The sequence below is a fragment of the Ruditapes philippinarum genome, unplaced genomic scaffold (genome assembly GCF_026571515.1).
Source record: "Ruditapes philippinarum isolate M1 unplaced genomic scaffold, ASM2657151v2 ctg2922_1_1_1_1, whole genome shotgun sequence".
Taxonomy (NCBI): Eukaryota; Metazoa; Mollusca; class Bivalvia; order Venerida; family Veneridae; genus Ruditapes; species Ruditapes philippinarum.
The window spans coordinates 227,639-252,794 of record NW_026865831.1 but is presented as its reverse complement, the minus strand read 5'-3'; the positions used below and the strand labels follow the sequence as shown (position 1 = coordinate 252,794).

At 30.6% G+C, this 25,156-nt stretch overlaps 2 protein-coding genes across 2 annotated transcripts in view; one reads left to right on the top strand and one right to left on the bottom strand.

Moving 5' to 3' along the window:
* Window positions 1–582: 582 nt before the first annotated feature.
* Window positions 583–6,320, bottom strand: LOC132730463 (protein chibby homolog 1-like). Its single transcript, XM_060716387.1, has 4 exons — window positions 6,188–6,320; window positions 3,128–3,325; window positions 2,590–2,705; window positions 583–2,155 (listed from the first exon to the last, which is right to left on the bottom strand). The coding sequence occupies exons 2-4, from the start codon at window positions 3,312–3,314 to the stop codon at window positions 2,081–2,083; spliced, it is 378 nt and encodes a 125-aa protein (XP_060572370.1). The 5' UTR covers window positions 3,315–3,325; window positions 6,188–6,320; the 3' UTR covers window positions 583–2,080.
* A 2-nt stretch (window positions 6,321–6,322) lies between these two features.
* The window catches only part of LOC132730460 (transmembrane channel-like protein 5), a 43,299-nt gene continuing 24,465 nt past the window's right edge, over window positions 6,323–25,156 (top strand). Inside the window, exons 1-9 of the mRNA XM_060716384.1 lie at window positions 6,323–6,513; window positions 8,142–8,221; window positions 9,243–9,458; window positions 9,831–10,041; window positions 15,076–15,151; window positions 15,816–16,088; window positions 18,481–18,629; window positions 19,094–19,244; window positions 20,086–20,244. Coding sequence (XP_060572367.1) covers window positions 8,158–8,221; window positions 9,243–9,458; window positions 9,831–10,041; window positions 15,076–15,151; window positions 15,816–16,088; window positions 18,481–18,629; window positions 19,094–19,244; window positions 20,086–20,244 — 1,299 coding nt within the window. The 5' untranslated portion in view covers window positions 6,323–6,513; window positions 8,142–8,157. The remainder of the gene's footprint in view (window positions 6,514–8,141; window positions 8,222–9,242; window positions 9,459–9,830; window positions 10,042–15,075; window positions 15,152–15,815; window positions 16,089–18,480; window positions 18,630–19,093; window positions 19,245–20,085; window positions 20,245–25,156) is intronic.

Here is a 25,156-nt window from a genome sequence, read left to right as displayed (position 1 = left end):
CAAAATACTTGATAGAGTTACCTCCTCCTGTCTACAGGTTGGGGTCATGATGGTGAACAAGTGTGCAAAGTTTCAAAGCCATATGTCAATGGACTTTGAAAATATTTGAACTATTACAAAAACTTTAACGTAAATTCTAAGTCGAAAAAGGGGCATAATTCTGTCAAAATGCTTGATAGAGTTACCTCCTCCTGTTTACAGGTTGGGGTCATGATGGTGAACAAGTGTGCAAAGTTTCAAAGCCATATGTCAATGGACTTTGAAAATATTTGAACTATTACAAAAACTTTAACGTAAATTCTAAGTCGAAAAAGGGGCATAATTCTGTCAAAATGCTTGATAGAGTTACCTCCTCCTGTCTACAGGTTGGGGTCATGATGGTGAACAAGTGTGCAAAGTTTCAAAGCCATATGTCAATGGACTTTGAAAATATTTGAACTATTACAAAAACTTTAACATAAGTGGTTACGCCAACGCCGACGCTCGGGTGACTGCAATAGCTCTACTTATTCTTATCGAATAGTCGAGCTAAAAACTTTAACGTAAATTCTAAGTCGAAAAGGGGCAAGGGGCATAATTCTGTCAAAATGCTTGATAGAGTTACCTCCTCCTGTTTACAGGTTGGGGTCATGATGTTGAACAAATGTGCAAAGTTTCAAAGCCATATGTTAATGGACTTTGAAAATATTTGAACTATTACAAAAACTTTAACGTAAATTCTAAGTCGAAAAAGGGGCATAATTCTGTCAAAATGCTTGATAGAGTTACCTCCTCCTGTTTACAGGTTGGGGTCATGATGTTGAACAAGTGTGCAAAGTTTCAAAGCCATATGTCAATGGACTTTGAAAATATTTGAACTATTACAAAAACTTTAACGTAAATTCTAAGTCGAAAAAGGGGCATAATTCTGTCAAAATGCTTGATACAGTTACCTCCTCTTGTCTACAGGTTGGGGTCATGATGGTGAACAAGTGTGCAAAGTTTTAAAGCCATATGTCAATGGACTTTGAAAATATTTGAACTATTACAAAAACTTTAACGTAAATTCTAAGTCGAAAAAGGGGCATAATTCTGTCAAAATGCTTGATAGAGTTACCTCCTCCTGTCTACAGGTTGGGGTCATGATGGTGAACAAGTGTGCAAAGTTTCAAAGCCATATGTCTATGGACTTTGAAAATATTTGAACTATTACAAAAACTTTAACATAAGTGGTTACGCCGACGCCGACGCTCGGGTGACTGCAATAGCTCTACTTATTCTTATTGAATAGTCGAGCTAAAAAGTAACACAAAAAGTAAATTTTCAAGTCAAAGTAATAAAAAACTATGTACTATAAATTACCTCTGCAAAGTTGCTTTTAGTCAGTTTATTCAGAGAATTAAAAATTCTACAGATATATGAAAATTATGAGCTTCTGATCCTCAAATATATAAACTTGTAAAAAAGATAAAATGGACGGACAACTTTCAAAAATGATATGTAATACATATTGTTATCATGGTAACATAGAAGTAAAAAGAATTGACATTCCTTTAAAGCAAATTAATCATGAGGTAACAGACTTTAAAAGAATTTATACATTTACTGAAAGTAAGTAAAAAATTAGATTTAAAACAATTGTACCCATATGGAATGTTAAAATATTCTTTATATACATGTTCTTAAAATACTCAGTACAAAGTCTGAACAATTTTAATAGAAACATATAGATTGTAAAAAATATATCATACCTTATAAATTAATCATTTTTTGCCTGTTAATTCAAGAAACTGGAACACAATATCTCATTCAATAATCTTTGAATCATAATTACTGATTATAAAGTTGATATACTAGTAAAGAACAGTCCATAGATCTACAAGAATGATGTGATTGCGTATTAAGAGCAAAACCCAGCAATAATTTCTACATATCATGCCAACTGTAATGATAAACTTTTCTAGAGGATGTTCATGAAATTCCCACTTGCTTCCAACCCTTTTCCGTACATTTAATGCATTTTCATTGATAATTTTTTTCTAAATGTTTAATTAAGGTCCCAAGTCTTTATCACAATGGCTTATAATAACTTAATTGACCACTATTTTTTCTTGCCAGATTTTAACTGTTTTAGCTCATTTTCGTGGTAGTGAGAAATCGCTGAAGTTTCTGCTAACTGAAATAAGAAAAGAATGGAAATTGTTAACAGTTTAATTTCTTATTCCTGATGAAGGTTGTTATTCAATCAAAACTAGTAGAATAATAAATACAGTTAAAACTTGACTCGGTGTTGACATTGGTTCCTCTTTCTTCTTTTTTGTGTAATTTTTATTTTAAAAAAATAAATAAAATTTAATGAGTAAAATATTTGAAGTAATCAGTAGACTTTTTTCTTCTCAAACAAGAATCACAATGTCTTCTAGTGTATATTACAGTTTCTAAAAAAAATGTTAAAATACAAGAGCATTGTAGCATGTTGTAGCTACCTTGTAGAACAAGTAAAAAATAATTAACTGGCCAAAACTACCTTTTTATTCAAGGGCCATTACTAGGCCAAAAATTATTCAAATGGAAAACACAAATTGAATATTTAAACAATGTAATGCCTACCATGTCCAATAATATGTCTATCTTTAATTTAAGTAGATTATTTTCCTCTGACAGATTTTGGTTATCACGTCGTAGTTTCATCACTTCTTTATGACTTGCAGCACTGGGACCAGTCTCTGATAATAATAAAACATATATTTCATTCATCTTAAACGTCATCAGCTTAATATGCGGTAATCCGTATATTCACATTTATTACAATTCATTTACAGGTTATACTATTTACTAGTGTCTAAAAGATACATGTTCATCTATAATACATCACTTTAACAAATGTAAATACAAAAAATCACTAATAAATTTAAAAGATAAATAATAAACTAATAGGTATAACATTTACAACAACCAGCTTGTATAAAATGGTAATAATCTTACCTATATTATAAAAAGTATAATCATACACAAAGGTTATATATTAATTTAATCTTTGATGTAAATGTATAAACTATCAAGGCAATTCCAGTTGTTCTGTTTAACATATAAAATACACAATTTGACAAGATTTCTATTTTCTTTATATTTTATACATAAATCATACCTTGTACCCACATTCCATTTTCAAAAGCCACTTCCTGACCGCCAAGTTTTAGTTTGACAGGGCCTACATCTGGACCAAATTCTTCCCGAGTTTTATCTGCATCAAGGTGAAGGTTTGATAGTGATTGGGCTCTTCTAGGGGGTGTTTTCTTTGGAGAAAATTTATCACCAAATGGAAAAAGTGGCATGTTTCTAGAAACTAAAGTAAAATAAAAGATTTATATGAGTATGACACAACAGAGTTTTTTTTATTGTGCAACAGGCACAATTAGCAAAACAGGCACAACATATGCTTATTTATGAAAATAATTAACATTTAAGTAATAACACAGATTAACTGAGTGAAAAAAGTATGTTATTTTTTTTTAATTATCACAACAGTTGTAATAGGTTGTTTTGAAGGAATTTATGCCAGCAAAATGGCCAAAACTGAAAACATGGACATATTCATGGTGTAACAGAGATATTTTCTTAAAAAGGGAACAATTTATGATTATAAATAATTTTCATTAAACTTAAACAAATTATATATATAATATTTATCACATAAACTGCGGTGCAGGAGTGTAATAAAGCCATTTAATAACAAGAGCTGTCGGTAGGACAGCAACGCTCGACTATTCTTAGTGCTTGATAGTAAAAAAAAATGCTTGATACAGTTACCTCCTCCTGTTTACAGGTTGGGGTCATGATGGTGAACAAGTGTGCAAAGTTTCAAAGCCATATGTCAATGGACTTTGAAAATATTTGAACTATTACAAAAACTTTAACGTAAATTCTAAGTCGAAAAAGGGGCATAATTCTGTCAAAATGCTTGATAGAGTTACCTCCTCCTGTCTACAGGTTGGGGTCATGATGGTGAACAAGTGTGCAAAGTTTCAAAGCCATATGTCAATGGACTTTGAAAATATTTGAACTATTACAAAAACTTTAACGTAAATTCTAAGTTGAAAAAGGGGCATAATTCTGTCAAAATGCTTGATAGAGTTACCTCCTCCTGTCTACAGATTGGGGTCATGATGTTGAACAAGTGTGCAAAGTTTCAAAGCCATATGTCAATGGACTTTGAAAATATTTGAACTATTACAAAAACTTTAACGTAAATTCTAAGTCGAAAAAGGGCATAATTCTGTCAAAATGCTTGATAGAGTTACCTCCTCCTGTCTACAGGTTGGGGTCATGATGGTGAACAAGTGTGCAAAGTTTCAAAGCCATATGTCAATGGACTTTGAAAAAATTTGAACTATTACAAAAACTTTAACGTAAATTCTAAGTCGAAAAAGGGGCATAATTCTGTCAAAATGCTTGATAGAGTTACCTCCTCCTGTCTACAGGTTGGGGTCATGATGGTGAACAAGTGTGCAAAGTTTCAAAGCCATATGTCAATGGACTTTGAAAATATTTGAACTATTACAAAAACTTTAACGTAAATTCTAAGTCGAAAAAGGGGCATAATTCTGTCAAAATGCTTGATAGAGTTACCTCCTCCTGTCTACAGGTTGGGGTCATGATGGTGAACAAGTGTGCAAAGTTTCAAAGCCATATGTCAATGGACTTTGAAAATATTTGAACTATTACAAAAACTTTAACATAAGTGGTTACGCCGACGCCGACGCTCGGGTGACTGCAATAGCTCTACTTATTCTTATCGAATAGTCGAGCTAAAAACGATATTGCACTAGTGTAATAACACTTTGACATGACGTCATTTATGTTGCAAATAAACATAGTGTTAAAGCGCTAATGTTAGCGTTATACTATAGGCGCGTCAATGAAAAATGACTCTTTTTTACAGTAAACTGTTCTTATTTTATATATATGTGATAAATAGAATATTATATTCGTGTAAATTCAATACTTAATTTATTGAACTTGTTGAATAAACCAATATTATGCTCGCCAGAGACTCGGATAATATGATTTTATTCAACTCGTTCAATAAATTTAGTATTAAACCTACACTCATTCAATATCCTCTATATATCAAATGTAGTATCAACATAAAAGTTTATTGTAGATTTTAATAGGAAAATTTCAATTTATATGTTTTGGAAGGTTATACATGCTTGCGAAATGGACATATTCTCAGCACAACAGAGATTGTTTTGTATAAAGGGCACAATGAATGTTTATAAATAACAGTTATCAAACAAAAATTTATTATAATATACATTTAATATAGTAACATAATGAAAGTTAGTTTTAATATATTATTTTAAATATTTAATTATTGACTACAGTTTCTCAGTTCTTCATTTGTCAGTAATTTCTTCTTTCTCTTTATTAACAATTAATCTTATTGGATAGTGAAATCTCATTTTTTATTGATCATAGTTATTAGTATTTAGACGCTTCCAGTTATTTGCATCACTTCTTGATTTTTATTTGTATGTGTCATTGCTCTTACAACATTTTCATTCATTAAAAATTTGTTTATAAGCTTTAGTTTGAGTTTTATATATATGATTCAGTTGGCCCAACATAGTCGTATAAATATGACGTCGCTTTGAGATATTTTTGCTTCAAGGCAAAGCAACAGGCTTGACTGAAATAAACTATAACAAGTCTGTAACATCTGATATATTGGACTAGGTGCAACAGAGATAATAACAAAATTACAGCAAAACAAGGTTTATTAAATTATATAAATTAATTTTACTTTTTGATGAATTTCTATATTTATGACCAATGTAAACCTTCGACATTTACTTAAACAAACTCTTAAAATTCTTGCAAAATTAAATTTTTTTAACTTGGCTGCATCCAAAATATCTGTGTTGCATATTTTAGTCATTCTAGATTTATATTAGATCTACATTCTGTTGTGCGGAAAACCAGTAAAAAAGCATACACAAGGTTATTCATTTTACAACAAATTCTGTTGTTGTTGTTTTTTACGTTTCACAAAACTTAATAAATAAATACCATCCAAAATAGTCCATGTCCGAAATCCTTTCACATATGATCAATCTCTTAGCGTATTTATTAACCATTTGAAAAGGTTTCAATAGGGCAGTTTAAAAAGAAAATATCATATAAAATTACTAATTAATATAAATACCTTCAAGATACGAACAGTAAACAAATAATCTTTCTTTCAATTGTGTTGTTTAGTTTGGACTTGTTGCCGGAAGTCAAAATAATGGACGCTTGTGCCAAAAAAACACAAAAAAAGCGTCCGCATGATATAGACCAAAACAAATATCAAATAGGAAGTAATCTAAATTTTGTAGCTTTTACAGAGAAAATACATATAAATTTGTAATGTTATATAGATATAATTATTTGTGACATGTAAACTGTACAATGTGATTGATCTTTTTTTTTATTGGCTCCTGCCAGAAATCATTCCTTTGAAAATAACCAGTTATCAAGAACACAGGACAGGTAACAGAAAAATTAATTAGATCTACCAAATATCCTGACACTTAACACAAGTTACTTAATACTGTATGACATAATTTAGTTGATATTGATCCAGCTGTTTCCTTTATTACTTGTTGAATTCAGTTCTTTTTTTCTCTACAAATGTTTATAACTTCAAGCAGTTTTTTTAGATTTCCCCAATTTTATATCATGGGTGTGGCTCTTCATCTACTCCTGTTCAGGCTGTTGATATTTCTAGAGAGAATTAAATTACAGTAGAACTTATATGAGTCAAATTCTGATAAGTCGATTTTCTCAATGTGTCAAAATAAAGTGAAAGTCCGGATTTTCCGAACTTATGAGTTGAAATTTTATGTGTCAAAATTTTTGAATACTTTGTGGTTCAAGAAGAATAAATCAAGTACAATTTACCACAAATAAGTTGAAGTACTTCAATTATTTTGACACCTTTGATCTCAAAACATTTTCACACCTTTTCTGGTAAAGAATATGATTTCTGATAAACTTGTGTGACAGGTGTTAATAACTTAATTACATAGCTGTGTATTGAATGTGTTTGAATGTGTAATAAAATGCTTCAATTGTTACCATTCAGTGGTATTTAAAAGTAAACAGTAAACTTCGTGACCGGATGTAGCCTGATAATCACTCGGAATATATTTACTATAAGCTGGTTTAGTTAGATATTGCCCTTTCCTTTTGTTACGCCTTTTGTAACTTGCTTGTAAATGTCAAGAGCTGGAAATTTGTCTGTAATTTGAGACCAATTCATGAGTTGAAGTCCTGGTGAGTCAAAGTATTTAAGCAAGTCCCTTCAACTTCATCTTACCGAAGTTCTACTGTTTATCAAGCGTAAAATGCATCTCTTTCAAATATTCTTTCATTAACTGAGGAACCATTCCATTCAGGGATCAAAAACATTAAATTCAGAGCCATTCCTCCTGCAAGATGTTTGCGACTGATAAATACTACCCGTCTTGCATGTTATGCTACTTTTCTTGCATTCAAAACTTAAAAAGTTTACCATGCAGGTTCAATTAATTAATTAATGAATAATGAATGCACTCTTCAATCAACTGGGCTCAGTTTAGCGGAAGACAGCTGATGATCATATGTCTTTATTTAGCCACAAATATCCTAAAACCAAGCTGTTGTTTTGGCGCAAATAACTCACTAGAAGCATGGGCATTGTGTTTTTAACTTTGTAGACATTAATATGAACATGAAAAGTCCTCCTACACATACTGGGGATTGAATCCCAGACCCCATGATTACTAGGCAGTCATTCAAGTGGCCTATACATGAAATCACAACATTTATAATCAGGTGACTGATGACTTCTTCAGCAGATTCTGAGATGATTTTCAGAAAATTGCCACTACAGAAAAGACAATATAAATTTATAATATTGCCATTAAATACCAACAATAACAAAATTCCTACATGATCGTCATATATAATCACGGATGACCTCATGTAATATGTTCTACCTGTTAAATGAAGAGAAACTTTATAGTCCTCAAAATAAATCTGCTCAACACTTTAAATGCTTTGTAGGTTGGTAGAATATTATTGTTGAAGTTAAATAAACTTTAAAGGTTATGAGTTTATGATTTTTGATTTTATAGAGTGGTGTAAAAAGTAATGGATGGATATCGGAGGCAAGATCCATACAGAAGTAGCAGGGAACAAATTCCACTGTCAAATAGTAAGATATCCTTGTTATATTCTTCTGTTTCATTTTTTTTTTAAATTATCATTTATTTTCAGTGATGGCAATCGGATATCTGGCATTGCAGTATGCTTGTTTATAGAGTTTAGTTCAGTTTAACAGTTTATAGAGTACCTTTTATTATATGACATAACCTTGATTTGAGTTAAATGTTATGACCTTCTGTCAAAAGTTCCTCAGAAAAATTCTGTTTTATATTTTTCAATTTGAAATATTTCTTTTAATGATAAAATAACATCACACCTTGTTTTTCTTTTCAGCTGACCTTGTTTATTATATTTATGAGGTCAAACTAATCAAATATTGTTAAACATTTCTCTGTTATCATATTAAAAGGTCTTGAAACCTTGAATCTGTATTTATAAATCTGAGCCTAATTACATTGACATAAATTCAAACAGTCACAGAATATCATAAGGCCATGTTAAATATTGATAATTTGCTATTTCTTTTGATCAAAAGACAATGAACCATAACCATCTCTGATAAGTGAAAACATAATCACCTCTAATGTCTCTGGTAGTTTTTATGGTGATCTAGCACTAATTTGAGTTAAAGGGTTTGTGACAACATTTCCTATGTATTGCTATATTGTCTGGGGACCATCATTACTTCAGGTTTTATTTTTTACCAAGACAAAAACCAAAAAACCATCTGCAGGTTGCCTCTGTTACAGTCACCAGATTCCCATAATAATCTCAAACATGATCTTAAGTACAATATATGCACATTGCTCATTGATTCATTACCTGTTTTAATCAATTTTGTACTGTGATATTTTTTTTTAAGAAATGTGAGTTTGCTATGCCATGATTCTATAGACCTCATTATCCGGCTTTCTAAGCAGGAGAATAGTTAGTATGTTAACTAGCTGTGAATTCTATATACTAAATCTGTTGGGAACTAAGACAAGACAAGCCAGTCTGACATAAAATTCATAAGACTATATTAAATGATAAACTATTGATTTATTTAGACTAAAATAATTATATTTCAGTTAATCCAGGTTATCAGGATGAGATAGTGCCCGATTATCCTCGTGCAGCATTTAGTGAACATGGTCCTGCTATTCCACTTGACCGGCGACCATCTGATGCCTCAAGTTTTACCTCAGAACATGGTATAGGAGTTCATAGAAGGTCACAATGGGCAAAAGAAGAAGGCCCAAGAGATACTGCAATCTTGTTAGAAAGTCTTCCTAGCAAACAGTTAGGTCAGTAAAAATTTGCGATTTCTCATCTGTTGATGTGAAGAAATAATATGTTGTAACAAATCTGTAGAAAATTGTTATGAACTTACACATTAATCATTGTCATATTGTTGTTCTCTCAGGCTGTACCAAAAAGAGTATCTTAAATAGCTTGATGTAATAAAACTTTATAAACACTTGAATATTTTTAATAAATAACTAATTTTAGCTTTATTGCATTATAGCAATGGACTATTGATAAGTATTTAGTAATATTGTTACTGACCCTTAATCTTTTGAAAATTGTGGAGTGACAATTTACAGTGTTGCTATATTTTATACTTCATATCAATACAATTGAGCATTTCTTCTTATTTTGATACCATTCTATTACAGAAAAAATGGCGAGTGAGATTGCACATGGCTCATCTATCAGGAAAAAGTCCACTAAAAGGAAATCGTTCCATGCTAACATGCATATACCTACAGGAAGAGATGCATCAGAAGATTTCATTCGAGCTGTACACGATAATCCCGATGCTGCTGAAATTGAAGATGATGATATAAAGGCCATGACAATGAATCTTTCACAGAAACGTAGGCTAAAGTAAGTATTAGCATGAAAAACAAGAATTTTTTTACTGATTTTGAAAAAATCTACCCGCTAAATGTGCACATAGACTAGATAATGTAGTCTTAGTTTACATTTAAAAGCTTTACTTCCCAAATGTTGCATTTCCCCAACCCATCAAAACAACTGACAATATGATTCAGATTGTCTATTTTTCTTGACTGATTAAAAAATTTGAAAGGGTATTACATATGATATTTGTTTAAGATGTGATGCAGGTGGTATTTATGCAAATAAACAAATATACACTTTATCATCAATTTATAATTTAAAAATGCCTAACCTGCAAATTTAATGCACCATTTTACCTGAATCAATTGGATTTTTTTGTCTGTCAAATACTAGCAGCAATGTAGGATTACTGTTTACTGTTTTACTTTTTTATGATTTTTGATATTGTATTTCAAGTTAGGTGAACTCTCATAAGCTCTACTATTAAGTTTTTATATTTTCTTAAACAAATGCTTCTTATACCTGTATTTATTATTACATTGATTTTCAACATACTAGGGATTTAACGATGATCGAGTATAATCGAAAATTGATCGTTTATAGGACCGATTAGCGATGATCGAATATAAAGTTCAATAATCGATCATCGGTTATTTATCTTCTTGCTGTTACTTAAGTGACTCACTGTATTATAACAAATCTTTAAATTAAAGCCAGCTTTGGTTTACCCAATAATTTTCATTAAAATGAATGAGAAAGCATACTGGTGACCATGAGGGTAATTGTTGACAGTGAGGCATTCTAGTTTACAGACATACTATGCTCAAATTTGAAATTAGAAAATTGCTACACAGTCTATTTGTAAATATGAAATAAACATGTTTTGACTTCAAACAAAGAAGATATGTATAAAATTATTCTACACACTAAACTAAAGATGGTTACAATATAAGTATATACATGTAGTGACATTAAAAAAACCTGGCATTTTTATTAATGACCAACTTCTCTTGTTCCCATACATAGCTTATTCATTCCTTTATTGGAATTGAGACATAATAATTTCATAGATATAATGAATTTATTTGATTAAAATATTTTACTCAAAGATGAACATAAGCATGAGTAACTAGTTTATTTCAGTTGATTAAGTGGTAGTTACACAAAATATAGAATATAAATGGAATTCTTATAAATATTAAAGCATGGTATGTGCATTGTACATATTTACTTTGTTATCATAATGATAAATATTTCGATTATATAATCGATGATTGATCGAAAAAGGTTGTTCGATTATTTTCGATGATCGATTATGATTTTTGTCCGATTAAGAAACCCTACAACATACACATTTTTGTAACCCTGCCAAAGTTTGGGGGGATAAAAGTGTTGCACAGTGTGTCTGTCTGGCTGTCTTTCCTGTAGTCTATCTGATTTTCAATCTTTCTTGGACAAGCAATGTCTATAAAACTATATGTAACTGTTACATATTTCAGCATAAATATGCATACTTTCTCTGCTCTTATATCTATGGAAATGTTTTAAATGAATGTCCAAATGGCATTACATAATGTCATGATAATATTTTGATATTAAATCTCAAAATAATGTTCATTTGCTTCACACTGCTATGTATCATAATGATATTCTTAGGTACATAATATTAATAAGCTTCAATTAAGTGATTTTGTATAGTACAGCAGGGGATATCAGCTCAACAATTTGCTTGTTGTATATCAAAGTAGTGCTGACAGATGTAACTTATTATATCCCCCTCTAATTATGATGAGGGGGCTATACTGGAATCACTTTGTCACGTTGTTAGGTCAGTCTGTTGGTTGGTCTGTCTCCATCATATCCGCTTTATTAATCCTGTACCTCTTGAAGGATTTTCTTCAAACGTGGCTCAAATGTTCACCTCAACATGGCAATATGCAGAATCCATGCTGCTGCTGTGTCAGCTCAAGGTCAAGGTCTTTCCAAAGGTCAGATGTCAAATTTTTTTGTCCAGTCTATTAATGTTATACCCCTTGAAAGATTGTCTTCAAACTTGGTTCAAATGTTTACTTTGACATGGCAATATGTAGAACCCATGCTGCTGCTGTTCCAGCTCAATGGCAAGGTTACCCTTTATGGTCAAATGTCAAACAGTTTATATCTGCTCTATAAATCCCATATCCATTTTAGGATTTTCTTCAAAATTGTGTTAAAATTAAATGTTTACAGCAATAGGTTGATGTGCAGAACCCATGCCAACCTTGTGCCAGCTCCAGGTTAAGGCTACACTTTAAGGTCAAAAGTCAAACAATTTCTTGTCCCCTAAAGGTGACACTTTTTTGGCAAATGTCAGACCTGTCTGTGTTATGTCCTTTACCCCTTAAAGGACATTCTTCAATCTTGGCTCAAATGAATAATGTGATGTGCAAAATCCATGCTGCTGCTGTGGCAGCTCATGGTCAAAGTTGCTATTGAAGGTCGAATGTCAGATATTTTTGTGTCTACACTATTATACAAATATGAACTTTTGAGCCGGTTAATATGATATAATATGTACTGAAAAAGATAATATTGACCGATGCAATAGCCAGGTCAGTATTATTTTTTCAGTACATATTATATCATATTCACCTGCTCAAAAGTACATATCTGTTTTATTATATAATCTATAAATCGCTTTTACATGGGAACATGTCAAATCTGCCATACAGCGGAAATCGACTTGGCTACTTTTCCATAATGTCATGGTTCAGAACTGTTCTTTATTTGGGGGAGAAGATGTGTAAGTGGCCAAGGCTCAGTCGGTAGAGCCGCAGTACGGTATTCTGAGGGTCCCGGGTTCGAGTCCCGGTCAGGCTGCACATTTTTCTCACCCTGTGACATTTGGAGCCCAACATGGGAGCGTGACTATATTAAGCTCAGAGTTAATTCAGATTGCTCTGTAATTATTTGGCTCTGACATTTTGATGAGGGCATTGGCACGCAAAATTCGAAATATTTTTTTAAATGTAAAGACGGTAACTAAAATAGACTAATAAATTTGACTTATATTTGCGAGTTGCCGAACGTTTTCTTAGAAAAATAACAACAAACTTGGTGTGAAGTCATATCATAGCACACGTCTTTTGTGGACTTTCCAGAAAATGCATTTTTAGAGAAAAAACGGTGAATATACTTAGAAAGTCTATTTTTGGAAGAAAAAACAGTGAATATAGATTTTCACTAGTTATATTTTATGAAAAATTACTTCTTAACCAATCGAAGAAAGTCATTTTAAAGATCATAGATCAATAGATCATATAATAAAACTTGTCCACCCTACAACATGGACCTACATAAAACCTTTTCAATTTTGTCATATAGTTGTTGGGGTATTGATCTCTTCTTAGACAGCTCAAGATCTAATATTACTTTTCTCTCTGTCAAGTTTGCCTTCTAATTGTTATGCAATTACTGGACAAGTGGAAGCAGTCATCAGTGACTATCAAAGGTCAAGGTCTTATAACAATGATACATAAAATTCATCTTATTGATATATCACGACAATTTTTATCAAACAAAATGTTTAAATTACAAACATGCACATATTTCTGCTTTGTTGACCTTGCAAACCCCATGCATAGATCTGTGTTAAATGACGGTGTCATTGTGAAGTGTTGCATTAGTCTCAGATAAAAGCACAACACACACAGTGTGTACATAATTATGTATACATGAATGGCATGTAAGATTCCTTCCTTGCACACAATAAAGCAACACACTATCCTTATCTTAAACCATAAAATGAACCTTTGCATGAGTATAATGCATTTACGAGGACTTATTGATTTATTATGATTATTTATTTGATGTTTATTTATCTCTTTTGCTCAGGGAAATACTGTAAATGCTACCTTTTTTGAAATTTAAAGAAATATTAGGTAACTTAGAAATGATTTTAAGCAATTGTTTGTAGATTATTCAGATAAAAATACACTGCATTCCTGATCTATTTGTATACTTATAATTGGATACATTACATTTCATTTGGTACAATCAAGACACCCATTTTGTATCATTTTAAAAATGCAAATTTTTTTAATCATCTGTTAAATACATGGTTATCCCTTCATATGTCAGTTTTGCTTGATAGATTTTATGAATATTTCAACTTACTTATGCATGTGTAATTACTTTTGTCACAGGAAATGAAATTTGAGATTTAATTTTAATTTCATTATAAATGTACATAATTCAAGCCTGCTTTGAAACATTATACTATATTTTATATATAAGCACATTTTGACATGGTCTTTTTGAATAGTTACAGAACACATTAAATTATATAATATTGTTCAGAAAATGGATTACTAGTATTTAGGAGATTTTGGATAATGCTGACATATATCTCTTGAAAAATTAGAAATATTTGGATTTAATATATTGATGTCAAGTTTTGATGTTTGGCTATGTATAGATTAATACTTTGTAGGGAAGATGTTTTGGAAACATACATGATTAGTTATGTCTGCCTCAATTTTTCTGACGTTTAGTTGTTTTAATGAATTTATCAGTATTAAATGGAACTTCAGAAGAACTTTTCATATATTTGTCAGACTGTTTAACTAAGTGTCTAAAATGTGATCCAAATTTAATTGTTTATGGTGGAAAAACAGATTTGTTTTACATAGAAAATGTTTTATGCTTAAATAAAGAAGAATATTGAATGGTGACAATGCAGATATATTCATAGACAAAAACAAGACTATGCCTTATTTCAGTGACTTTATTGTTTTACTTAAAGTGCATTTAAAGTGATACAGTATGTGTTCAATGTATCTGTAATGTCTCACAAAATATCTGTCTGATAATGGTTAAAGTATGTGTACATCTGTGTCCTTCCTATAGTTAAATAATGTTTGTACCTTTTAATTTAATGCTTTCTGAAAAAGCTCTATAATAACAGACTAGAAATTAAAACTATCAATGCCGGGATATGAGTGTATTTGTTAAGAAAGGTTGTGTTATGGTGGATTTATATGTTAATCATATAAAGGAAGAATGCTATTTATTGATTAGGAGTGAAGTCAGCCTTAAAAGAAAACAACCCAAAACACTGACACGCTGGAAACGGTTCAAGTACAACTGTAGCATAGTAAGTATCTGATTATTTACAAAATATCTTTCTAAGAACAGTGTTAATGATGATATATGTCTCTCTTTTTTTCGTTAAAGATACCCTTAATTTGATAATGAAACATTTAATTAGGAAGACTGTTAATCTGTTATGTAAAAATTATATTGATAGTTTTGTATGTATCTAGAACAGAGATGAAGTAAGTACAAGTAAGTATCCTGGAGCAGTGATTCTGTATCCATAACCTGCATTTATATAGGTGTCTTAAATATTTATTGCATATAACAGAATAACAATCTGTTACAAAGAAATAAAGCTCATTAAATTGCAAAAACTGAAATAGAAAATAAAGTATTACCTTGCAAACTGTAGACTGAAGCCTGTTATCTAACACAATTATAAATGTTATTAGGTAGTATGTTCAATGTGTAAGGAATGATTTGTATTGCCTTGTCTGAGAAAAAAATCTATCTATCAATCTTTCTATCTTTCAATAAATGTCAAACTTCTCGCAGGGACGTAAACATGTTTGCACATCAAAATCAGTCCTTTTAGATATTTTGATAGTAACTGGATCTTAAATGTAGAAAGGACCTTGTTAAAGTTAGCTTTGATTCATTATTGTTGAATAAATTTGAATGAAGTTGCTATATGATTACCTATATTTCTTACATTATTTCAGACATGGAAACACTTCAAGTATAATCTTGCAGAGTTTGGGTACTTTCTGAAATTATGGAGGGGTCATATGAAGAAGATAGAAGGTCATTTTGGTACAGGTGTACTTTCGTACTTCCTGTTTCTGAAATGGTTGTTTTATATCAACATTCCGGTGTTTGTGTTAACATTTGGTTTTGTGATACTGCCTCAGATGTTGTATAGATATGTGGTACAGAAAGGCAATGCGTTCAAACAGAATGTTTCATTTACTGGAAAGGAGTTGTTAACTGGTTCAGTAAGTTATTTATTTTCACACCATACTGAAATAATACTTCAGATTATATAGAAATGTCAATTTCATTTCGTTCACACTGGATATACATAAGTTATATAGAATCTCATTAAATAAATGTTTCCTTGGAGTGCATTATAATAATGTTTTCTTGAACTTGTTTCATAAATATTTATACAGTTTGGAAAAACATCTACACTTGTTAAAACTTTGCAATATGTATTAGATTAGAATATATATATGTATAGGTTATATAACATTTAAGTGTACAATAAGGGAATATATTTGGATCAGGGGTTTATTTAAGCGGACGCCCGCTTGCCCGCGTCGGGTAGAAATCGCTGCGGGCAAGTGAAATTTGAAAGCAAATTGCCCGGCGGGCAAGTGAATTTTCATTATGCCTTCTATTATCTTTGATATCTTTTGCCGATAATACTTTTCTTTCCGTTCATATTACAGTCAAACAAGTGTATTTTTAACTGTTTCTGATTGTAGTTGGACTCGTATCAACCAATCAAATAACGTAATAAAACTTTTTCCATTTTGCTTTATTTTCAAAATGGCGGGCGGCGCCGAAAGTTTTCCCATTTTTAAAAGGAAAAAGTCTACAGCAATTAAAGAAAAAGCCACGGCAAAGAAAACATCTGATTTTCTGAATAAATAGCATAAAATCACAAAAATTCAAGATGAGTTATGTCAAAAAAGACTGACACATCTGCAAAGTTCAAGAAAGAACAGAAAAATCAGGCCGTAAAAATCTACTCCTTTGAATCCTGTACGCTATTTTTTTCTTCGTACGGTCATTCTTTAACTACTGGCGTCGTCAACTCATTTGCAATAGGCCTATAGAATTTTTTTAAAATTCATCACCAGTAATTTTTTTACACAAATCTTGACTAAAAATCATAATAGTCTTGAACTGTTGTTAATTTATTTTCCTTTCTCCCCTACAGCAATGTTTACAAATATTCTAGATCTATATTAATAAACAGAATAAAATAATCCATATAATGTTTAAAATCCTTTTTGGTAAATCACAGCATATTGTGTAACTATAAGTCATCTGAGGTCAATCTAGGTCATGCCTAATTTACGACCAAAACAGAAAAAAACCTCCTTAGGTGAAACATACAGCAAATGACGTATATTTCGTCTGCATGACAGTTCTTTGAACCAGTCAGTGCTCTGAACTGTATGATTACTGCATGCGGTGAGTCCCTTTGATGTGACATAGGTTAAAACTTCAAATAAATTTCAATACACACAGGGAGGATAGGAATCAGACAGATCAATTTAAATTGAGTATAACACATCCTGTCATGGACTTGGAGCAACTTGTTGTTTTTAAAAATGAAATAAATTTGAAAGGTACATAGCTAGTTTGGTAATGCAAACAAAGCAAACATATTTTTGATATTTTACATTGTTTGAAATCAACAATAAACATTTAAATCCTATCACAATTTTCAACAATCAATGTACTGTTTCCTTTTTAAAGTTGTAATAGGGAATAAATATTTTTAAGGTGATAGCATCTGAATGTTAATATATTTTAAAAGTCACCTGGAATAGGGCCTAATTATTTATTACCTGTAATTTTTATAAGCCTTAACAGATCACGACTATTGTTAATCTTCATTTTCATTTTACTATTTTGATGTGAGGAATCCCTGACATTTAGGAGTTTTTCTAAATTTAATCTCAGGGATTTCTATTGGATCCCTGGCAAAGACAGTTGTGTTGACAAGCAAAAAAACATATACAGTAGGGAATTTAGGACTATTTTACTATCTGAGGCATAAGTTGATAGGATCTGCAATAAATCTTATTTTTACCCATAATTTTCGCTTTGATTATTAACAATCTTCACATTTAAGATCGGGCAACCTGTTTTTCTTGGGGGCAAGTAGATTTTTAAAGTTACTTGCCCTTCGGGCAAATGAAAGTCAAAACCTTAAGTAAACCCCTGTGGATGAGTACAAGCTGGAGAAACCATATTGGACAAGCCACTTGATTACTACAACTGTGCACAAGTCCAAATATATTCCAGTTTTGTACTTGTTTTATGTTTAATAACTTGTTTATTTTATATCTGAGGAACTGCAACTTAATGTAGTTAAGGTTTAATGCTGCAAGACACATCACTTATAGTAGAATTCATTTGCATACTTGTGACATTAACAGCATTTGCATACTTTTGTCATTAATGGCTTTAATCATTGACATTGCATGTAAATGACCAAAAGCACTTATCTGTCCAATAAAAGATAACTATATTGGACATTAAAGGGTCCGATATGAGAATATATTGGATGGTCATGTGGTTCAATTTAAAAGCAATGATTGGATGTCAATAATTGAGAAAGAATAATAAATTATATTTGTACATTATCAGGGTTGGTTTACAGACACAGAGATGTATTATGGTAACTACACGTATGAGACGTTCAGTATAACAGAAGATTCCTACTACAACATGAAATATGCATACCTGTTTACATGTGGCGGATACTACCTTATGTGTCTGATTATTTTAGCTTTAAGGTAAAGCATTAATGATAACAAAGCATCCTTGAATTTATAAATAAATACTTGCTTTATTTGCATCATCATAAGATTGTCATTGACACATTATGGCTGCATAGTGGTATTCACTATATAAATCATATATATACCTGAAGTTCTGTTTTAGGTGTAGGAAAATTACTTATAAATCAATCACTTGATTTATGTACAAAATAAATGATGTATCAATCATTATGTATTGATATAAATATAGTATAAATCATTCACATCAATACTTTGAATTTACTTTTGATTTTTGTTTGATACTTAAGAATTTATCTATATTTATTATTGCACACTTGTACATATGAATTTTTTATACAAATGTATATTAGATGTGATGAAACTATGTTATTAGAAAAGAAATTTAGTTTGAATATAGCTTTAAAAATATTTTCAAAAAGTTTGCCTATGATTGAAATGTATTAGTATGCTTTTTACAGCATATCTAAATCATACAAGAAGAACTATATAGAGGGTAGTGGAGCGTTTGACTTCTATTATGTCAGTCGAGTATTCTGTGGCTGGGACTATGGTATAACAGCAAAAAATTCTGCTACACTTAAACATAAAGGAATATATAATGAACTTAAGGTAAGGAAAACCTTAAAATAAAGGAACATAGTGATCTTAAGGTAAGAAACACCTTAACATAAAGGAACATATAGTGATCTTAAGGTAAGGAACACCTTAAAATAAAGGAACATTATAGTGATCTTAGGGTAAGGAACACCTTAGCATAAAGGAATATATAGTGAACTTAAGGTAAGAAAAACCTTAGAATAAAGGAACATCTAGTGATCTTAAGGTAAGGAACACCTTAACATAACAGAACATATAATGAACTTAAGGTAAGGAACATTTTAACATAAAGGAATATATAATGAACTTGAGGTAAGGAACACCTTTACATAAAGAAATATGTAATGAAATGAAGGTAAAGAACACCTTAAAATAAAGGAACATATAATGCACATAGATATGGAACTCCTTAAAATAAAGGAACATATAATGAACACCTGATTATAAAGGAACATATTATGAAGTTAAGGTAAGGAACACCTGAACATAAAGAAATACATGTATAAAATGATCTTTAGGTAAGGAAAAACCTTAACATAAAGAAACATATAATGAACTTAAGGTAAGGAACAAATTAACATGAAGGAATATATAATGAACTGAGGGTTAGGAACTCACAAGCATAAAAGCATAGATATATACATGTAATAATCAAAGGTAAGACCAGGTATATGACAATGATAAACCTCTGTCACATTATGGTACTTAAGTAGCATTTGACTAAAGTTATTATGATTTATTATAATTTAATATATACTGTTAGTTTCAACATGATGCTTTCTAAACTTGATTTGGATAGTACTTCTATTAAGTTTTTAACAAATGTTAAACTACATTTAAACCAATGTTGCAGGAATATTTATCTGGTTCAAGAAGAGAGGATGAGGAAAGGACATTTGGTCAGAAATGTAAATGGTTCAGTATTTGGGTGCTATCAAATCTACTTATACTAGGAATGATTGCTGGATCTGGTTATCTCATCTTCTATATATCAGATACACAGTCTGTTAATGTAAGTATAATCTGTGTTATAGTCTTTTAATGCATGTATAATATAGGTAACAGTCTGTCAGTTTAAGTATAGTGGGGGCCACATTCTGTTAATGAAGGTATAGTGAGGATTACCGTCTGTAAATGTAGGTATAGTAAGGATCATTGTCTGTTAACATAGATAAAGTCAGTATCATGGTCTGTAAATATAGAAATAGCAAGGGTACCAGTCATCAATGTATATATAGGTAGGGCAATGGTATGTATTTAGGAACACAATTATGTTCAATGGCTCCTTTGGTCGTGGTTCAATGATTTTGGACAAAGTTATCTCTCTTGAATGTTGGAAAAATTTTGAATTTTCAGTTTCAGCACTCATACTTTTGTGGAAATGTATGTAGTCATTATTTTGGCTACAAATATGCAATATGCAATTTACAAATGGTTAACACTGAATAGTTTCAGTGCCTTGAACTTTGTATAAAAATTGTTTGTGTTTACATTGAATAGTTTTAAGGGCTTTGAACTTAAAATGAAAAAAATAGTTTGTGCAAACAAATTTGGTACTAAATATTGTAACATCTGAAATTTTGGCTGCATGCGGGGACATTTGTGGCGTGACGACACATTTCTAGTTTTGTCTAGGGAGCATACATTTTACATGTAGGTCAGTCAGTACATAACTACATATCTTCTTTTATAAATGAGAAACTATCTAAGTTTGACATGACTAAGAGTGACAAAATATTAGCAAGTTAATGGGTTAAATGTTAAAAAAAGACATAATTTATATAGCACCTTGAAATTGTATTTATGAGACTATGTATTATATGATTTGTTTTTGTTTACTTATAAAATGCACAGTGATAGAAGTGAAAATGATACATGCTACAGAATGACTTTATTTATGTGTTTGTTAGTTATGTTAGTGATTGCCATGTTTATGTATTTATTTGTACATTTATCTAGGAAGGACAGGTGATGAACCTTACACCACATAAAGCTATCTGCCAGTTTATTTGCTCTGTTGTGGTTTCTATTTGACATATTATCAAAACATTGAATATTTGCTTAGCTTGAATCATTACAATTCTAATTAGAATCATTATAGGATAATATTACTTTTCCTTTTGTCGTAATATTTATAACTTTTGAATAAAATTGACTAATTAGAGGGATTATTTTACACCTTTGAAAGTTGAATAATTAAATCTGGAAAAGCTATCCACTTTGACAGTTTTGTATATTGTTCATACTCTATTGCTTATAAATAGTAAATAAGTACAGTACAATATGAATACAGTCCAAACTAAAACAAAGGCTACTTTTTGTACAAATAATTGAACAGTTTTCTGAAAGTCAAATAATGTTACTACCATTTAGTTCATGTTAGGGATAACTTGATAATTCAAACAAATAGTTCTTACTTATAATTGCTGTAAAAATATTTTTTTAAAACCTATTAGTAATAATTATGGTGTATAAAAAAAGCTTGGCAAAATTGTATTCTGTAATAAACTGTTGGTAAACAAAATTTACCAGTCCAGAGATATATTAGAGAAATAAAACCATAATAAATATACAGGTAGTAATAATTCTTTATTGTTGGAAATTGAAGCTTGGTTTCCAAAAAGATGTTATATTGAGGGGAGGTCATTTGAGTGTGTCATAAAGAATCCACAACATATCTATATTATGTATATACATGTATATATATGTATATATAAAACTGTCTGTCTGTCTCTGTGCTTTTATTTTATTTGTACTTCTCCAGTCAGTGTTTCATATTTAGACTGTATAAAATTTCATAATCATTTTTTGGGAGTAATGTAAAAAATCAAACAATTTGATGTGATTTTACATGTCTTAAGTAACATAGTTTAATCATCAGGGAATATTTTGGATAGTTGAAAGCATTTACCATGATAAGACATGATATTATATGCAGCAGTCACTTCTTAAAGTCTAATGTGAAGGTCACATTTATAGTTCAAAGGTCAGTGATAGGGCATGACAGATCTTGTTTTAATTGGCATATATTTTGCACAGCTATGTGATATTCATAATTTGGTGTTAGTATGCTACAATATGGTGTAAGAGGCTTCATAATAGTATATTATTAGATTTAGTTATGGTAACTGTTTTTATACATCCTGCCTTTGAAATGCTTAAAGTGTATGCATATACCTCATACACAGTGTCATTTTAAATTCCTGCAGTGTATTTATATACCTACAACACTGTCAACTCGTACAGTATGCTCATATTTCTTACACACTGTCAACTCTTACAGTATATTTATATACATTTTACACTGTCAACTCTTACAGTGTATTTATATACTTTCTACTCTTTCAACTCTTACAGTATATTTATATACATTTTACACTGTCAACTCTTAAAGTGTATTTATATACTTTCTACTCTTTCAACTCTTACAGTATATTTATATACATTTTACACTGTCAAGTCTTACAGTGTATTTATATACTTTCTACTCTTTCAACTCTTACAGTATATTTATATACATTTTACACTGTCAACTCTTAAAGTGTTTTTATATACTTTCTACTCTTTCAACTCTTACAGTATATTTATATACATTTTACACTGTCAACTCTTACAGTGTATTTATATACTTTCTACTCTTTCAACTCTTACAGTATATTTATATACATTTTACACTGTCAACTCTTACAGTGTATTTATATACTTTCTACTCTTTCAACTCTTACAGTATATTTATATACATTTTACACTGTCAACTCTTACAGTATATTTATATACATTTTACACTGTCAACTCTTATAGTATATTTATATACATTTTACACTGTCAACTCTCACAGTGTATTTATATACATTTTACACTGTTGACTCGACAGTGTATTTATACAACACTGTCAATTCTTACAGTGTGTACACTGTAAATTCCTGCAGTACCGGTATATTCATATACTTCATACACTGTGTAATTCTTGCTCAATGTGGGCATTTACTAACTTTATGCTTAATGCATTAAATAATTCATTTGTATGTAACTGTATAAGTGATTTTTGTCTCCATAATAGAAATACCATGTCTGAATATGTTGTCAGTTTGCCAGTTATAGTTCACAATAACTTCTTTGTTTTATCAATATTCTTTATAGTTAAGAATGTCAGATTACCTATATTATTACATAATGTTTTAACAGAACTTTCATCACACAGGTTTTTCATGTATAAATATATAAATTGTCTTGTTTTATATAAGTTATTGTTTGTCTAAATAAGTAAAGCATGACTTGTAACCAAATATGCACAAGGTATTATACAATGGCAACTTATGTATCATACCACATAAACATTAGCTTGGTCATGGTTTTCAGATATTAATGTTTGTACCTGTTTCTTTTTGGGGTTGAATTTGGAGTCATTTATTTATTATTTGTCAACATTTTCTGGTATTGTAAGAAATGTTTCTTTGATATATATGAAATTTGTAAGTGTTATTTCTCTTCACTGAATAAAATATGCCCTATTGTTTAATGACAATGCTAGTATGATTTTTTTGATAGCATTCTGTAAGTTTATCTCTATAAATACATGTAGCATGATGCCCTCCCCATTGTATGTCTTGTATACGTGTACCTTTTGCATATATTAAAAAAGAAAAGAAATACAATGTATAGAACTTTACTTAGGAAATAGATATCAAATGCGAAAGAATGTAATCAAAAAGGGCAATGGGCCTAATTGTTTAATTACAAAGCATTTGATTGATAAATTTGATAAACCATGCATTATTATACTTAAACACATGAAAATTTGATATCAATTTCCATTCTAACATGCTATTAGGAAGGAATTTCTATATTTTTGCCACATTGTGGCTGAGGTGGTAACTTTAACTGGTAAGGCATTAGAATTGCAGCCATGATTTATACCTGCGTGATTGTAAGAGGCGACTAAATGGGTTCAAATAACTGGAGTCTATGCATCTCTTAGCTCCAGCAGGTGAGGTGGTTTTGAGACCTGGTGTAACTTTGAAATTTGTTAAACCTGTGGTTATCCAAAATCATCTTTCCTATTTCTGAGTTTGTGTGCCACAAAACCAAACAAACAAACAAACAGATTTTATGTTGTACATATGTGTATATTGTATAATAATGCAATTGGCTGCCTTGTCTATTTAAAAAAGGAATAAGGTGAAGCATGTTAAAATTATAAATTTAAGTATTGTTTGTTGTAATTCTGGTTGGTGATAAATATGTACATACTGCAATAGCATTAATGAAATATACTGTCATTAAGAATAAAATTTAAAGGATATTAGTTACATGAATAAACTGTCATCGTCCACTTTATATTACATGAGAGTAAATAGTTTCACCTTACTGAATGGTACATTTAAAAGTAGAAACTGCCATTACATTTTAAATTATACAAATGCTATATCAGCTGTTTAAATAAAGCATTTTAAGTATAATATTTAACTGTTGCTTGTGATGGTAATTGTATTAATGTGTAAAGCTTCTATCACATCAGCCGCATGAAATTTGGTTTGTATGATTTATAGAGAAATCTGTGCCAAAGAAAGGTTGCAGGTAATTTCGCAGGCTATCTAGACAGATCTGTATATCTGTCATGTGACATCATTTGATTGCGACCTGCGTAGCAGCAAGATGCTTGTGCGGCATACTTCCGTCCTTGCAAGACAAACACAAAAATTTTTTACATGAGAACCTAGAAATCGTGAGACTGCAGTACCAGAGACATAGATAACATACTATGTTATCTATGTCTCTGGCCGTACTATTGTTTTACGATAGTCTTGAGACATCCAAAATCTGTCAAAAAATCGCAGAAATAATCTGCATGTTGAGAAATCAGTCCGTGACGTTGAGGCAACCTTAAAGAATTTGTACCAATGTCTTGCTGCTTCCGCAGGAAA

Coding starts and splice junctions, on each gene's coding strand:
- LOC132730463 (XM_060716387.1), bottom strand. CDS start 3,314: ATGCCACTTTTTCCATTTGGTGATAAATTTTCTCCAAAGAAAACACCC. Junction 2,706..3,127: donor AAATGGAATGTGGGTACAAG/GTATGATTTATG, acceptor TATTATTATCAG/AGACTGGTCCCAGTGCTGCA. Junction 2,156..2,589: donor TAGACATATTATTGGACATG/GTAGGCATTACA, acceptor TTCTTATTTCAG/TTAGCAGAAACTTCAGCGAT.